This window comes from Macaca mulatta, chromosome 14, assembly GCF_049350105.2.
Source record: "Macaca mulatta isolate MMU2019108-1 chromosome 14, T2T-MMU8v2.0, whole genome shotgun sequence".
NCBI classification, from domain to species: Eukaryota; Metazoa; Chordata; class Mammalia; order Primates; family Cercopithecidae; genus Macaca; species Macaca mulatta.
Genome location: NC_133419.1, coordinates 51,168,032 through 51,185,654, shown reverse-complemented (window position 1 = coordinate 51,185,654; position 17,623 = coordinate 51,168,032). Strand labels below are relative to the sequence as shown.

The 17,623-nt window shown below is 38.8% G+C and overlaps 1 protein-coding gene across 2 annotated transcripts in view; it reads right to left on the bottom strand.

Moving 5' to 3' along the window:
* Window positions 1-4,739: 4,739 nt before the first annotated feature.
* RRAS2 (RAS related 2) overlaps window positions 4,740-17,623 on the bottom strand; it is a 79,406-nt gene continuing 66,522 nt past the window's right edge. The window contains exons 5-6 of one of the 2 annotated variants that reach the window (XM_077960455.1): window positions 8,409-8,527; window positions 4,740-6,243 (exon numbers count right to left, since the gene is read on the bottom strand). In XM_077960455.1, coding sequence (XP_077816581.1) covers window positions 6,156-6,243; window positions 8,409-8,527 — 207 coding nt within the window. In that variant the 3' untranslated portion in view covers window positions 4,740-6,155. The remainder of the gene's footprint in view (window positions 6,244-8,408; window positions 8,528-17,623) is intronic. The other variant, NM_001260560.1, reaches the window with a different exon arrangement.

Genomic DNA, 17,623 nt, shown 5'->3' with positions numbered 1-17,623 from the left:
ACCTGTTAAATGGAATCATTACATATAGCGTACAGCTATGGGAAAAGAAATAAAATGAATTAAAACAAGTGGTGATAAACAGAAGAGGAGCAAGCTAGACTTTAAGTATATACAACCCTGTTACATCAAATTTTAAAAGTCAAATGATAAAATAATAAGGGCATAATGTATGTCAATAAAGGCATAATGTCCAACTCTGAGATACTGTAAATCTCTAAACAAACAATATAGGAAGAAAACACCTAGAACAGAAATTCATGACGATCCATTCAGGAAATGCTGTCTGAAAGAACTTCCACATAAAGAGACTTAAGAGATTCTAAAGAATCACTCAAATGCTAAATGTGCTATAAAGCAGGGCTGGCAAACCATGGCCTGTCGGTCAAATCCATCCCACCATCTGTTTTTGTACAGAATGGTTTTCATAATTGCAAAACGAGAGTCATATTTCATGACATATGACAATGACATGAAACACAAACATCAGTATACACAGTTTTATTGGAACACACCCACATTCATTCGCTTAGACATTGCTTATGGCTGCTTCAGTGCTATAACGGCAGGCTAGAGTAGCTGGGACAGAGATACAGCCTGCAAAGCCCAAGATGACTAACAATCCGGCCCTTTATGAAAAAACTTGCCAACGCCCAATTATAGAGAAAAAATGGCCACACAGACAAGGACTATTCATTCCATGAGACTGGCCACTCTTTGTAAGAAAAGTTTCAAGTGAGAGATTTAAAAAGCTACAAGGCAAATGGGAAAGACTTCCACTTCCAATCACGATGGAGTAACAAGAACCACATTTACCCTCCTATCTTAGACAATTTAAAAACTGGACTAGGCCGGGCACAGTGGTTCACACCTGTAATCCCAGCACTTTGGAAGGCTGAGGCAGGCAGATTACGAGGTCAGGAGTTTGAAATCAGTTGGCCAACATGGTGAAACCCCATCTCTACTAAAAATACAAAAATTACCTGGGCGTGGTGGTGCGAGCCTGTAATCCCACTTACTCAGGAGGCTGAGTCAGGAGAATTGCTTGAACTTGGGAGTCAGAGGTTGCAGTGAGCCAAGATCGCACCACTGCACTCCAGCCTGGGCAACAGAACACGACTTCGTCTCAGAAAAAAAAAAAAAAAAAAAAAAAAAAAAAACTGGACGAGCCTGGTGCGGTGTTCACGCCTGTAATCCCAGCACTTTGGGAGGCCGAGGCGGGTGGATCACCTGAGGTCAGGAGTTCAAGACCAGAGTGGCCAACATGATGAAGCCCTGTCTCTAGTAAAAATACAAAAATTAGCCAGGCGTGGTGGCGCATGCCTGTAATCCCAGCTATTTGGGAGGCTGAGACAGGAGAATCGCTTGAACCCAGGAGGCAGAGGTTGCAGTGAGCCGAGATCGCACCACTGCACTCCAGCCTGGGCAACAGAGCAAGACTCTGTCTCAAAAAAAAAAAAAAAAAAAAAATCTGGACTAAATACATTAAACAACTGTTTTCAGACATTGTACACCAGGCAGCAAAGGACTACAATCCTCATGGAAAGGAAAGAAGTAGGGTAAGCCTCAACACTGCACTGGCCATCTGCCTGGAGGCACACTCCAGACTGTAGAGGGGATGGGGGATTCCATGTAGGACACAAATGTTTCTCTGAGCTGAAAGGAGACATTAAAGAACAGGAAGTCTGAAGCAACTAGAAGTCACAGAACAAAGTTGTGGTGAGAAGACAGCTACACATAAAAAGAGATCCAAAAACATGCATAGAGTCTATGAGTCTTTGCTGAATATCAAGATACATATGTCTAGGATGAAAACTCCAGGAGGTTAGGCAAAGAATGACCCAGGAGCTGTGAATAGAATGGTTCCATAGAGCTCACATGGGGCTGGGAATTCTTCAGGTTCCCACAAGCCAAATTGATAGTTCAGGGCATTCAGCAGAGAGACCCCAAAAGAGTCATACTTCAGTAGTGGAGCTAAACTAGCCTGGGAAAAAGGCTACTTGAGGCTGCATTAGCTTTCAAAGAAGTCTTGAAAGGATCAAACTGAAGTGCAGCTAGTAAATTAACTATCAGAACGAAACCCGACAAAGAAGACAACAAAATCTAGACACCCAGCAACATAAAATACACAATGTCCTTCGTCCAACCAAACTTACTTGGCATGTGAAAAAACAGAAAAAATGCGACCTGTAACTAGAGAAAAATCGGTCGAAACAAATCCAAAAATTATACAAACAATAGAATCAGCAAAGACATTAAAACAGCTGTTATAACCACATTCAAATATTCAAAGCAGTCTTTCTCAATCACAGTTCTGTGAGAGAACTGAGCCCCACAGAAAGTTATCTGAGTGACTATTTTCTTGATTTTCCCAAGAATGGTACACGGCTGTACCATTCTAGAGGCAAAGGTACAATGCAAATTATCTAGATGCAACTTGAGCCCTAATGCTGTATCTGTTGTGCGTTAATTCAGGGCTCAATGTTGTGCAAAACCAGTTGAGAGGGGCTGGTTAAGAGGAATACATGAACACAATGAGGAGAGAAGCAGAATATATATAAAAAAGACCCAAATATAATTTTTCAAGGGGGAAAAAAAATTTTGAAAAAAAGTTTTCAAAATGAAAATTCACTGGATAGGATTCATAGCAGATTAAACAACAGCAGAAGAAATGGTTATGGAGATTGGGTGCAGTGCCTCATGCCTATAATCCAAACCCTTTGGGAGGCTGAGGCAGGCAGACAGCTTGAGTCCAGGAGTTTGAGACCAGCTTAGGCAACAGGGCAAGACCTTGTCTCTACACAAAGTACAAAAAGTACTTTAGCCAGGTGTGGTGGCATGCGCTTCTGTACTCCCACCTACTCAAGAGGCTTAAGTGGGAGGATGACTTTGAACCTGAGGCAGGTTGCAGTGAGCCAAGATGGCGCCACTGCACTCCAACCTGGGCAACAGAGCAAGACCTGGTCTCTACTAAAGGAGGGGAAGAGGAGGGGGAGGGGGACGGGAGGTGGAAGGTAGAGGATGGGGAGGGGAGAGGGGGAGAAGGAGTGGAAGGGGAGGGGGTGGAGGGGAAGGGGAGGGGAAAGGGAGTTTGGGGGAAGGCAGGGAGGGAGAGGGGAGGGTGAGGGGGAAGGAAGAGGGGGGGAGGGGGAAGGCAGAGAAGAGGAGGGGAGGGGGAGGGGGAAGGCGGGGGAGGGGGAAGGCAGGGGAGGGGGAGGGGGGAAGGCAGGGTAGAGGAGGGGAAGGGGAGGGGGGAGGGAAGGCAGGGAAGAGGAAGGGGAGGGGGAGGGGAAGAGGAAGGGGAGGGGGAGGGGAAGAGGGGAAGAGGGGAGGGGGAGGGGAAGAGGGGAGGGGGAGGGGGAGGAAGGCAAGGAAGAGGAGGGGAAGGGGAGTGGGCAGGGGGAGGGGAAGAGGAAGGCAGGGAAGAGGAGGGGAAGGGGGGAGAGAGAGAGAGAGAGACAGACAGACAGACAGACAGGGAGGGAGGGAGATGGGACTTGAAGATGTAGTAACAAAAATAATCTGGCCGGGCACGGTGGCTCAAGCCTGTAATCTCAGCACTTTGGGAGGCCAAGGTGGTGGATCACAAGGTCAGGAGTTCAAGACCAGCCTGGCCAAGATGGTAAAACCCCATCTCTACTAACAATACAAAAATTAGCCAGACATGGTGGCAGGCGCCTGTAATCCCAGCTACTCAGGAGGCTGAGGCAGAGAACTGCTTGAACCCAGTAGGCAGAGGCTGCAGTGAGATAAGATCATGCCACTGCACTCCAGCCTGGGCAACAGAGTGAGACTCCGTCTCAAAAAAATAGTAACAATAATCCAAAGTAAAGCATAAAGAGGAAAAAAGGTGAAGTGAGATAATAAAAGTAGATGGGTTTCTCATTAAATCTGGATATTATGTAAGCAATCTTTTGTTATCTGAAGTTAACTAAAACAAACTTTGCCAACTGAAAGTACTACCGAGGATACATGATAGTGCCACAGTAACAAAGGCCACAGGATAAACATGGTATCTTCCTGGGCAGTAATTGTACTAGAAGACCTGGAAAATAATTCCATATCGACATAATTATACTATCAAGTACAGCGTATAATTATATATTTTTTTTTTTTTGGAGACAGAGTCTCAATCTGTCACCCAGGCTGGAGAGGAATGGCACGATCTCGGCTCACTGCAAACTCCGCTTCCTGAATTCAAGCGATTCTCCTGTCTCAGCCTCCCAAGTAGCTGGAATTACAAGCACCCACCACCATGCCCGGCTAATTTTTGTATTTTTAGTAGACATGGGATTTCACCATGTTGGTCAGGCTGGTCTCAAACTCCTGAACTCAGGTGATCCACCTGCCTCAGCTGGGATTACAGGTGTGTACCACCATGCCCGGCCAATTATATTATTTTTACTGGTCTTCAAATAAATGTGTGTGTGGCTTTAGCTGTTTTCAGTTTCATCTTCAGAGGGGTATCTATGTAGGTATTCACCTGCCTCTACAGTTGGATTTCTCTATCAGGAACACTTCATAGAAAAGGTTTAAGAAACATGGACTTAAGTAAATATTCAAAAAGTCAAAGAACATCAAATGTTTCACATCCACTCCACCTGCTGAATGACCAATGCTGACTTTTAGATTCAAACCCTAAGACACTGGAGAAAAGGCATAGAGCTACTAAAGTAAGTTTCGCTAACACTTGTTCCCTTAAGAAACCACTAAATTAACACAATGAGTAATCAAGCATCATCTTGTGATAACAGATCAATTTTAATTCTAGCACCTGAAGCTATACAAGGGTATGCTCTATAAACTTCATGGGACTGTTGTACACACTTGATAAAGTGACAACTGTGCAATACCACTTAGCATCTCAAAATCAGGAACATACTATTGAATTGCTTAAACACAATCCACAGAATTAAAAACAAAATCAGATGCCATCCACAGTTATACTAATTATCCATTAAAAGCTTACACTTAATACTTCATATAACAATCAATATCTAGCAGGGAATATTAAAACTGATTTCAGAGTCTCATCCTGTTGTACTCTATTGGGAAGTTTTCTTGAGTAGATATGTGACTGGCCAAAGATGGGTAAAACCAAGACCAGACCAGCAAGTAAAAGTTCTACCACAGTTTCTGTAGTTTCCACTTGTTTTTCTTTGTCAGTTAAAAGTGAACAGTGAGAATTAAATACTTATCTTTACATATACACAAGGTATGCTGCGAAAGCATATCTGCATACAAACATATAAAAATACTTGTTAACTAGTTTGATAAGAAAATAATGTATAAAAGTATATAGCAAAAACATTAATCATCTCTGACCCTGGAAAGATCAATTCCATATTTTATATTACATCAAACAAAAACAGTTTTAGTTTTTTGAATCCCTTATCCAGAAATACTCGAAAAGGAAGACAAACAGAAATTATTCATTTTTACCCTTAGCATGGCTGTGAAAAAGAGTTAAATTAAAAAATCAAGTACACTGAAATGTCTAAGTCCTGAATGAGTCCAAATATTTGACCACGTAGAATATTGTCATCTTCAAGAGTAGGAGTAATAACACAGGTTTTTATGAGCAGTTTTTAATCCATAAATACAATAAGCATTTTGGTATTTTGGCCACCAGAAAACAAAAGTTGTAGTATCAGTAAAGGTCTGAGATGGTTCACTTTTGTAGATTCAATTCAGTGTATTTAAGATTAACAAAGGCTGACAATGAAATGTTTAAAGATAGGCAAAAATTCACATTAAAAAAATCCCTATATTTCTATTTAGAGTAACAGTAGGCAGTATGATTCCAAAAGTTAAAAATTTCACAACCTGTGGCTTCAGCTTGGCAAACAGCTTAGATTCCAAAACTGATTCATCTCTATTAAAATGTAAGCACTTAAAAAAAGAGCATGTCTGTGTCTATAGACATATATTTTAAAGGAATCAGATAATCTTGGAAGCAGCCTTAGTGTTTCCTTTAAATTTGTCTGGAAATGACCATTGTATTAGCTTCACAGAAAGAACTAGCCAGCTTCTTGGTCTAAGGCTAACATGGTGATCATTTGTCTAAGGCTAGAAAGGTACCAACAAGATGTAAACCGAGGAGAGGAGGAGGAGATGAGGGCTTTTCCTGGCAGTTGGTAGCTAAAACTGAAGGGATTCTAGAAAATGACACAATGGCAGCCTTTCTTGTCTTTTTCTTTCCGTGTTGGTTCTGGTGAAGGAGGACATTCCTGCTCTTGAAATTTCCTGTAAGATAAAAAATTCTAAAATATAATTGCCTTCTTGGTAATCTACTATTACAAACACAGGTTATTTTTTCCACAAGTTCACTTTAAGGGCATATGCTTTTCAATGTTAAACTTCAACGAGGGAACAAAGCATATTATTTCTCTCCTACCCCCACCAAAAAAGGGCACAAATGCGTCAACACCAGCATAAGCAGAGCTGTGAAGTTGCTTTAATGGATGAGTCCTGAATCAGATGAGATACCAGATTCAGTAATCTCTTAAGTTCCCATCCCAATTTGAAATTCCATGACTCTAAGGTATACTTAAGAATAAAGATTCATCATTAGAGTGCAATATAAAATTAACCTTACGAGGTATGCAGGTCTTATCTGTGTTCTACCATTTATTAAATTCAGTATTAGACAAAGTTAGTTAACCTAGTCTGAGCCTCAGTTTTTTAGAGGGGAATAATGGAAACCTACCTTTCACAGCTGTTGTGAGGATTAAAGATCTTGTGATATTAAAATATATCTAATAGTTCCTGGCATTAAAAACAAAACAAACAAAAAACCTCCTTTACTTCCCCCCTCATTCCTGAATTACCGATGGATAAGGAGACAGCCGAAGAACCAAAACCAAGGACAACATTTCAAAAAGGCAGTCACAATTATTTTAAGAAGGCACTGCCCCATAAGTTGCTTAACACTAAAATGGAACTGGAATGGGAAAAGGGGGCAAAATACATATAACATAAAATTTTCCGTCTTAACCATTTTTAAGTATACAATTTGATGGTATTAAGTATATGCATGTTGTTGTGCAACCATCATCACCATCCATCTCCAGATCTCTTTTTCATCTTATAAAACTGAGATTCTGTACCCATTAAAAAATAATGGGACTGGGATTTTTAACAAACTACTAAAAAAGAAAAAGCTATAACCTTCACTTTTTTTTCCTTCACAGAAAGATAATGCCTGGGCAAGGAGTTAATAAGTAGAAGATCATTGCTCAGGTCTCAATTTACCTTAGATACAAAATAAATATGAAGCCCAGGCACGGTGGCTCACGCTGTAATCCCAGTACTTTGGGAGGCCAAGGCGGGTGGAACACGAGGTCAGGAGTTCGAGACCAGCCTGGCCAATATGGTGAAACTCTGTCTCTACCAAAAATACAAAAATTAGCTGGGTGTGGTGGCAGGCACCTGTAATCCCAGCTACTCGGGAGGCTGAGGCAGAGAACTGCTTGAACCCAGGAGGTGGAGGTTGTAACGAGCTGAGATCACACCACTGCACTCCAGCCTGGGAGACAGAGAGAAACTCAATCTCAAAAAAAAAAAAAAAAAAAAAAAAAGGCAGCCCACTTCACATTCCTATCAAACTGTCTAACTAGCAGAGATTCCCAGATCTACAGAGCAAAGTATGAAACAGGGGCCAGGCACCAAGACCCAAAATAATAAATCAAATCCTACTCACTAAAGCAACTTCATTTTTCTCACCCACAAACATATCTAGTAATTCTATCAGACTTCACCCAACACCTTCAGCCTCTTGGAACCCGTTAACACTTTTTAAGCCAACGGGGCCCCCTACGGCATCTAACAGAAAAATTATTTGTTGTGTGGGACATTATACTTCACATCTTGCAGGATTATTGAATCTCTACTACCTGGCTTACTCTCAGCCTGAGATGAGGTGGGAGCACCGGCTCTGGAATCAGAGTTTTGAATTAAAGCCCCAGTTCTGCCATTTAATACCTAAACTTTGAACAAGCTATTTAACTTCTTTCTCTGTACTCCTGTTTTCTCCTCTGAAAGTGAGGATAAAACAGTGTTTAATTTATTGGGCTATGGTGAGGATTACATATAATAATACATGTAAAACATTTAGCACAGAAGCTGGCAGAGATTACCATGCAAAAGTTAGCTGCTGTCATCACTATCTTCACACTATCACCCCCTTTGGAAGCAGCATTTATTCTTTTCAAAATCCTATGTGTACTTTATACTTCATAATTAAATTGGATTTTATATTCTAGAAGTGCCTAGAATATGTACTTAAAAATTTTAATGCACCATGTGCATTAATTCCTAAAAAGAATCACTTCTATATAAAATATCCTTTCTTGCTAAAAACATTTAATATTAATTTATTAAAACATGCTTCTAGAATGTGTTTTGCTTACCTGATAACCCGGACAAGTTCATGGAAAGCTTGATCTACATTCATCCTAATTTTTGCTGATGCCTCCATGTATGTTACCTTAAGTTGCCGTGCTAACTGCTGTCCTTCTTCCTGTGTTACCTGAAATTCCAAGTTATGTTTATGGTACATTATTAACAACTGGATTTGCTCCATCTAATCGTGGCCCCAGATTGTGCTAATAATTCAGCCAGAGGCCAGGTTGTTTTATCATAAGATGAACCAACAGACTTAACAGCTCAAGATAAACTAAAGCCCACCTCTGCAGAACAATGCAGAATATACCTGTGATGGAAATACTAGCCTACAACAATATTTCCAACTAGAGATGACACAAAAAGTATTAAATACAACAGTGATACATTCTGGGAATGGCAAGTGTAAGGTGCTATTAAAGTATACAACTCTGTCAGGGGATCAGGGAAAGTTTCCCTGAGGAAGTGACATTTAAGCCAAGAAGATAACAGAGTATGAATTTCAGGGGCGGAGGGTGGGGGTGTGAAGAAGTATCCCTGACAAGAATGTGTGAGGCATGAGAGTGAATGGGCTTTCCAAGAACTAACAGAAGTGTCATATAGCTGGAATACAATAAGCAAAGAGAGAAAATGGCAAGAGGTGAGGATGGTGAAAAGTGTAAGCTTCAGAGGCCATAAGGTCTTCTCATCATTTGCATTCCCCAGTACTGGTACACAGGTGACACTCATCAGTACGCGGGGAGAAATGAATTATGAATGCAATTACAGGCCCTCACAATGCCTTAAATTTTGGAGATCAAGGAAAGGTGGCATTAGCTGATTGATGTATAAAATGGCAGGTCAGAATAAGAAAACATAAATGAATGTAAGTTCCTACATGTTTTAAACGTAAGGATTTGAATAGTGACGTTTACCAAAAATTATTAAATTCTATTATATTTACATTTATATAGTGGGGCTTAAAATTATATTTCTGAAAACAATACCCTTTATTGCTGTTATTATCACAAAACTAAACACTTGATGAAAAAATTAGAAAAGCCAAATTGGGGGGGAAAAAAAATCAAAGAAAATTTAGGAACCTATCAACCACAGAGAACCATGTTCTTTTGGTCATTTTTCAATGAGGCATAATTTTTACACTACAAAAACAGGATCATAATTTTTGTATATCTCATACTCTAGAAGCATTCTGAACTCATTTATCTAGGAGTTCTTTTGTAAATCCCACAGGCCTTTCTATATAACCATGTCATTTGCTAATAAAGACAGTTTTATTTCTTGCTTTTTGATGTGGGTATCTTCTATTTCCTTTTTCAGCATTAGTGCACTACCTAGAACCTCCAGTACAATGACATAAGTGGTGAGGGGAATACTCTTGACCTATTTTGGATCTTAGAAACAAAGCTAGTTTTTCACCATTAAGTATGCTGTCAGTTATAGAATTTTTTTGTAGATGTCCTTTCTCAGGTTAACAAAGTTCTCCACTACTCCCTTTGTATAAGGTGTTCATCAGGAATGGATGGTGGATTTGCCAAATGTTTTTTCCTCCATCTACTGAGATAATTATATGATTTATCCTTTTCAGTCTGCTAATATGATTAATTATATTGACTCACTTTCAAATATCAAACCAACAACCCATTCCAGGAATAACTTCTCCTTGAGTGATATATTGCCTTTTTTATATATTGTTAAATTCTATCTAATATTTTATTAAGAATCTTTATATCTGTGTTCATGAGAGAGATTGGACTGTGGATTTCTTATGTTTTCCTCTGGTTTGGGTTTCTGACTGCTATGCTGGCTTCACGTAAGTTGGAAAGAATTTTCTCTCCTCTTCAATGTTCTGGAACACTTTGTTTCAGAACAAGTAATATGTCCATTTCATTTAACTGAATTTATTGGCATAAAGTTGTTTATAGTATTATCTTTCAAACATCTGAAGGATCTAAAGTGAAGATACTGCTCTCATTCCTGATATTGTGTCTTTTCTCTTTTTTATCTGATCATTCTGGCAAGAATCTTGTCAATTTGATTGATCTTCCAAAAAGCCAGTTTGGGGTTTTTATTTATTTGTTTTTTTTTGGTAGAGGTGGGGTCTCACTACGTTACCCAGGATGGTCTTGAACTGCTCTTCTGGGCTCAAGCAATCCTCCTGCCTCAGCTTCCCAAAGTTGGCATTACAGGAATAGCCACCACGCTCCGCCAGTTTTTCTTTCCTTTATGGTTTTACTATTTTCCATTTCATTGGTTTTCATTCTCTTATTATTTCCCTTCTACTTACTATGGGTTTTAATTTTCTCTTTCTTCTAATTTCTTAAGAAAGAACCTAAAGGTCACTCAGACCTTTGTTCTAATACAAATATTTAGTGCTACAAATTTCTCTATATATACTTCTTTAGTAGCATGCCACAAATTTTGATTTTGTGTTCTAATTTTCATTCAGTTCATAATACTCTGTAATTTCCCTTTTCATTTTTTTCTTTGACCCAAGGGTTAGTTGGAATATGTTAATTTCCCAATATTTGGAGATTTCCTAGATACCTGTTATGAATTTCCAAGTGAATTCTACTGTGGTCAGGAACTACACACTGTCTGACTAAAATCCTTTTAAATTTATTGAGGCTTTATGATCCATTCTTATTTCAAAATAAGGTGCATTCTACTGTTGTTGGATAAAGTGTACACTTAATGTCAATTAGGATATGCTGTTTGATATTGCTGCTGAAGTCAACTGTATCCTTATTGATTTTCTTTCTACCTTCCTATCAGTTGAGAGGGGTATTGAAGTCTCTGACTTTAAGTGTGAATTTGTCCATTTCTCCTTGTAGTTCTCAACATCTTGCTTCAAGATTATTGAAGCTATTAGATCACGAATGTTTGGAACTGTTATGTCCTCTTGATGAATTAATCTCTTTATCATTATGAAACACTCTTCTTTATTCCTAGTAAAGTCTTGGCTCTGAAATCTTTGTCTGATATTTATATAGCTACTTTTTATCTTCATGATTGCTAGTCAGGCAATCATGAAGATAACTAAAGTAGCTATATAAATACCTTACTCCATTCTTTTACTTTAACCTTTGTGTCTTCGTATTTAAAGTAGATTTCCTGTAGCATCCTGTTTTTTTATTCAATCTAACATATCTGCCTTTTAACTGAGACATTTGCACAATTTACATTTAATGTGCTCACGGATATTGTTGCGTCATCTTGCTATTAGTTTCCTATCCATATCATCTATTCTTTGTTCTAGTTGTCTTCTTTCTCTACCTTCTTTTGCGTTAGCTCAGTTGTTTTTATGATTACATTTTATCTCCTTTGTTGGTTAATTAACTATATATCGGTTATTTCAGTGGCTGTTTTAGAATTTATGGTATACATTTTTAATTCATGACAGTCTAATTCAAATGATCCTATACCAATTCAAGTATGGTTTAAGAACCTTACAACAAAGCCAGGTGCAGTGGTGTGTGCCTAAAGTCCCAGCTACTTGGGTGGCTGAGGCAGAGGATCACTTGAGCTCAAGAGTTCAAGGCCAGTCTGGGAAACAGTGAGAACTTGTCTCTCAAGAAAAAACAAACTAGTTAACAACAATGTTTCTCCCTCCTGTTCTTTTTTGTTATTAACTTTTACCTCACAATGTGTTTATTATTTTTGCTTTAAATATTCAGTTATGGTAAGAGTAATTTACATTTATCCACATAATTACCATCTCTGGTACTCTGTATTCATTTGTAGATTCATATTCAGATTTCCATTTGGTATCATTTCCCTTCTGCCTAAAGACATCTTTTCACATTTCTTATAATGCAGGTCTGCTGATGATGAATTATCCCGCTTTTTATATGTCTGGGAAAAGTCTTTATTTCATCTTCATTTCTGAAATAAATTTTTGGTGGGTATTGAATTCTAGTTGACAGTTTTTGCTATCAGTACTTAAAAGATTCTGCACCACTATCTTCTGGCTTCACTGTTTCCAATGAGATACAACGATTGACTCCTGCCATCCTTCTATTTGTTCTTCCATATGTAATGTGCTCTTTAACCCCTCTGTCTGGCTATGTTTCAGATTTTTTTCTTTATCACTGATTTCAAGCAATTTCATTATAATATATCTTATGATTTTCTTCACATTTCTTGTGCTCTGGGTTTGTTAAGCTTCTTGGATGTGTGTCTATATTTTTCATCAAACGTGGAAATTTTCATCAATTACTTCTGCTGTTAATCCCATCCAGTGCATTTTTCATGTCAGACATAATAGTTTTACTTCTGAAAGTTTAATTTGGATCTTTTTACATCTTTCATGTCTCTAACATGTTTTCTCTAGCTTCTTGATTGTATAAAAAACAGTCAAAATAACTGTTTTAATGTCTCTGTCCACTAATTCTATTATCTTTGTCATTTCTGGATCTGTTTCTATTAAATATTTGTTTTCTAATTGTGTGTCATATTTTTCTTGCTTCTTTATATGCCTAGGAATTTCTGAGTAGAATGCTGGAAATTTTACCTACCGGGTATGAGATATTTTGTATTCCTAAACACATTCCTGGTTCTTCCAGGATGTCGGTATTTGGAAACATGTTATACTTTCAGGTCATGTTCTAGGTTTTGTTATAGAGTACCAGAAAGGCATTTAGTTTGGCTAATTTTGCCCCATTACTGGGACAAAACCCTTCTGAGTTATACTATCCAATACTCCAAGAAATATAAGGTTTTCTACTTTGACTGGTTAGAATATGAATTATTCCTGACCCTGTTGAGCTCAAGGTATTGTTCCTTCTAAACTTTTTAGGTAGTTTGTTCTCCCAGTTTAATATTCTATTCCAAAAATTTAGCAGCCTAAATACAGTATCATTAGTTTATTACACCAATATACATATATCCAACACTTCATAACAATTTGTGCCCTGTTGCATTCCAACAGGATAACACGTAGGTTCTACATAGCACTGGTATATCTAAGTTTATCTAACTTTTAAATTTACCTTGTCTCTCTTCAAAATAATGTATGTACCACAAGGCCTATGCATTTGAAATATAAACTGATCAAGTTACCCAAACAATTAACAATAAGGAAGGAAGCCGCATAAACAGAGAAAGCTTCACAGACGCACCAATTTTAGACAGGACAATTTCTATTTGAGGAAAATTTGACATGGGAAATTCCTTCCTATAAAATACCCCTATGCTGCCACAAATTCTGTTCCATCTTCCCAGATGTCATCCCTTCTCTCTCAACTCTACACTCTCAAATTCTTCCTCACTAACCTTTCAAGACCTGAGCAATGAAACTTGCCCCTAAGTGTTGGTACTGTTTTGGAAGCACCTTCTCAGAGCTCCCATCATACCCTCTGGTTACCACTGACAATTCTCTAACAACACCACAGTAACATTTTTCGTTTGGTTTTCTTGTTCTTTCACCACGTCATCATGTCCTCTGAGGCTAGGAAGTTAAGACAGGCTTCTCTTTGTACATCCAAAACTTAGAAGTGTGCTTAGCAGCTAAATAAATAAACACGTTAAGTAAATGGTGTACGACTAATCAAATAGGTACATTCTTAAGTTAAAAAAAAAAAAAAAAATATATATATATATATACACACACACAAAGCAAAAGAAATCTCAATAAATTACTTACTTTATTGGGGTAAATATGATTGGGGGAAGGAAATATATGTACTTAGAATTTTTCCACTAGTTTTTCTGCTCAAAAAGATACCTTGTCCTACCCATCATGCATAATGTAATTCAACCCTGCTAGGGTTATGTGCTTCACTTGTTTTTGTTTTATTGGTTTTGTTTTGAGACAGGGTCTCACTCTGTCACCCAGGTTGGAGTGCAATGGCATGGTCACAGCTCACTGAAGCCTCAACCTCCCAGGCTCATGTGACCTTCCCACCTCAGTCTCTTGAGTAGTTGGGACTACAGGCACGTGCCTTTTTTAATTATTATTATTTTTAGTAGAGACAGGGTTCTGCCATGTTGCCCAGGCTGGTCTTGAACTTCTGGGCTCAAGGGATCTGCCGGCCTTGGCCTCCCAAAGTGCTGCGATCACAGGTGTGTGTCACCACGTGCAGCGATTTATTTGTTTTTAAAGCATGGTTTCACATCACTGTCTTCCAGGAAACAAAGCCAGCAAATTCATACATACATTTCTGGTGAAGAAATCTCTAACCACATGCTTGTGAGCTCACTGACTCCGCATACTTTTGACTAAGTAGAAATAGCATTGCCATCACCAAAGCAAACAATAAAAGATAAAAAGGAGCCATAGCACTGTGGAATTTAGAAATCAAAAGAAAACTGAAGAAAGCTACACAAGTAAGTATTTCCTAGAGGTTCCTCGACTCAGATAATTTCACAAAGACACCAAATACTAAGCCTCATCTCCTGGATATTCTGATTTGGTAGATTTAAGCACTTTCCAGACATGTTTCGTTTTAAATAACCAGTGCAAATCTGATGCAACAAATTCACAGAACTACATTTGGGAGCTTCCAGTAAGACTCAGTTCAAAAACACAATTAAGTATCAGCAGCAGTTCACAATAATATGTATGAGCTCATCTAGTACTACATATTTCCAAACTGAATAAACTACATTTGCAGCACTCAGAGTTATGTCAAGTTAATGAAGTGTACAGAAGCAAAACTTGTTTTCACAAATATTTATTATGTAAAAAGAATCATCATATTAATATCACATCTTAACTCACTGGCACCCAGATTCATCTACTCAACAAATATTTATTTAGTGCATATCTCTGTTCTATATGCTAACAATAAAGCCTGAACAAAATTGACCTGTCAAAACCGAGAAGCCCTCATAGTGCCTACACCTACATTCACCATCTAAATTTGCCCTTCTAGATGCATGTAAGGCACAGATAAGGCCATATGTGGTTAAGACCCTCTATTATTTGAGAAGGAGGGGTTCTTTTTCCTAGGAGGCTGTAGGGGGCACAGTGTGGTCAAAAGTACTGACAGATGGGAGTCTGGATTGATATATTTAGCTATCATTTTAAGTTTAATGAGTTATTTTCTCAAATTAACAGTTACGATTAATAATTAAGCAACTAAAAAGCAGGGGAAAAAGAGGGAACAACCAAGGTAAACCAGGAGAAAGATGGTAAAGACAAAAAAGCAAAAACAGTTGATCTCTAGACAGGGTTGAGTTGAGGACAAGGAACTTGAAATCAGATATATCATGAAATTCCACTGTCTAAGCCAAAATACTGTGGTATTAAATTTTAGGTTCAAGTGTTGCTACATTTACCTACTTTCATATTTCAGCAAAGGTAAGCAAATCATTTACCTATGTTTTCTTCCTATACCTTTAGCAGAATAAACAAAATGACTGGCATATCTTAAGGGACCAGATGGCTGTTAACACTAAAAAACCATACAAATTCTACAGATCTCTTTTTATTTCACGTAAACCTCAGTGACTATTCTGTCTACTGCTTCATCATCACTGCCTAGAAAAGGTGTTCAATAAATACTGGATGAATGGATAGAAGGATGAAAGAAGCAACCCAGTCCACAGATACAGAGGCCACAAGCAAGCAAGCAAAGCCTCTTCTGGATGATCTCCCCTCCCTGGTGGGGTTCAGAATCTCAGGAGCCAGTGGTAGAAATGGCCAGTACTGACCCACAAATTCAAAGAACAAGGAGAACTGGCATTTATTTTCTACAAGAAAATATGCTAGAAGGTAAAGAAACTACAAAGGATCATGTCTAAGACAAAGGTATAAGAAAACAAGCTGCGTCGGCAACAGAGAGCAAGCCAGACAGGTTACTAAGAACCTAGATATGACAAAAAACTAAACATCTCTGAACAGGGGGAAAGAAGCTTTTACAGCGTCCCTGTGGCCTGTCCAAGTTGACTTGGCAGAACACGTAAGTGTGTCAAGACACAGACCAACACCTTTAATTGTGAAGAGACTTTAAAAAGGTAAAAACCGGCCGGGCGCAGTGGCTCACGCCTGTAATCCCATCACTTTGGGAGGCCAAGGCGGCGGATCACAAGATCAGGAGTTTGAGACCAGCCTGGCCAACATGGTGAAACCCCATCTCTACTAAAAATATAAAAAATTAGCTGGGCATGGTGGCCCGTGCCTGTAAGCCCAGCTACTCAGGAGGCTGAGGCAGGAGAATCGCTTGAATCCGGGAGGTGGAGGTTGCAGTGAGCCGAGATTGTGCCTGGGCGACAGAGCAAGACCTGTTTCAGGAAAAAAAAAAAAAAAAAAAAAAGGTAAAAACCTCTTACTATAGCATCTCAATTTCAACAGCATGCCCCTCAAGGGTAGGAGATAAGGTATGTTTGCCTTTGCACATTCAGAGCCCAAGACACTTTAGAGAGACAAGGAGACAAAGTAGTACCAACAAAGGACATTGGGGAGGCTGGAGGAGCAGGAAATACTATCTCAGAGCCAAGTAAAGTGCTTCAAAAAGGAGGGAGTGATCAACCATGTCAAACGTCACTGACATTTGCCCAATTAGTGATACTGACAGTGGCACTGAATCCCTGATGTCAGTACAATCAAGAACGGCAGGAGAAAAAGTAGAGAAAGTTGAAGTTTTAGGAGTTTTGCTATTAAAGAGGGGCAGAAAAAACATACTCAGAGGGGAATGTGAGATTAAAAGTTTGTGCTATAGTCTTTTTGTTTTAAAGATAAAAGACATTGTAGCATGTTGTATGCTGATGGGAATGATCATGTAGGAATGTTCATCTAAAATAGAACAACTGCTGGGGTAAAGTCCATGAGCTGGTGAGAAGGAACAGGATCCAGTGTCTGGTAGAGAAGTTGTTCATAGACAGATGAACAGTTTATCCATGTAAGTGGAGGGAAGTGAACCTCATGGGGTACCTGAGCACTCAGGTTAGTAGATATGGAGGTAAGGACATGTACAAATTTCTCACAGAAACAGGAAAACATACGCATTATCAGCCAAGAGTGAGGAAAGAGAAGAAAGTGTTACAGGTTGAAGAAAATGAGAAAGTATGTAAAAATTATCCAAACAAATGGGAAATAAGTGGACTAGGGAAATGTAGGATTTCCAGTCAGCACTAAAGGCCCATAAAGATCAGTGGTCATGACATTAAACTGAGAGTAGTCAACATGCCTGAGTACAGGTGCAAAGGAAAAAAAAAGCATAAGGAAAAATAAAACTTTTCTTTGTGTCTATCCTTCAGAGAGTAGACGCCATATAAATGA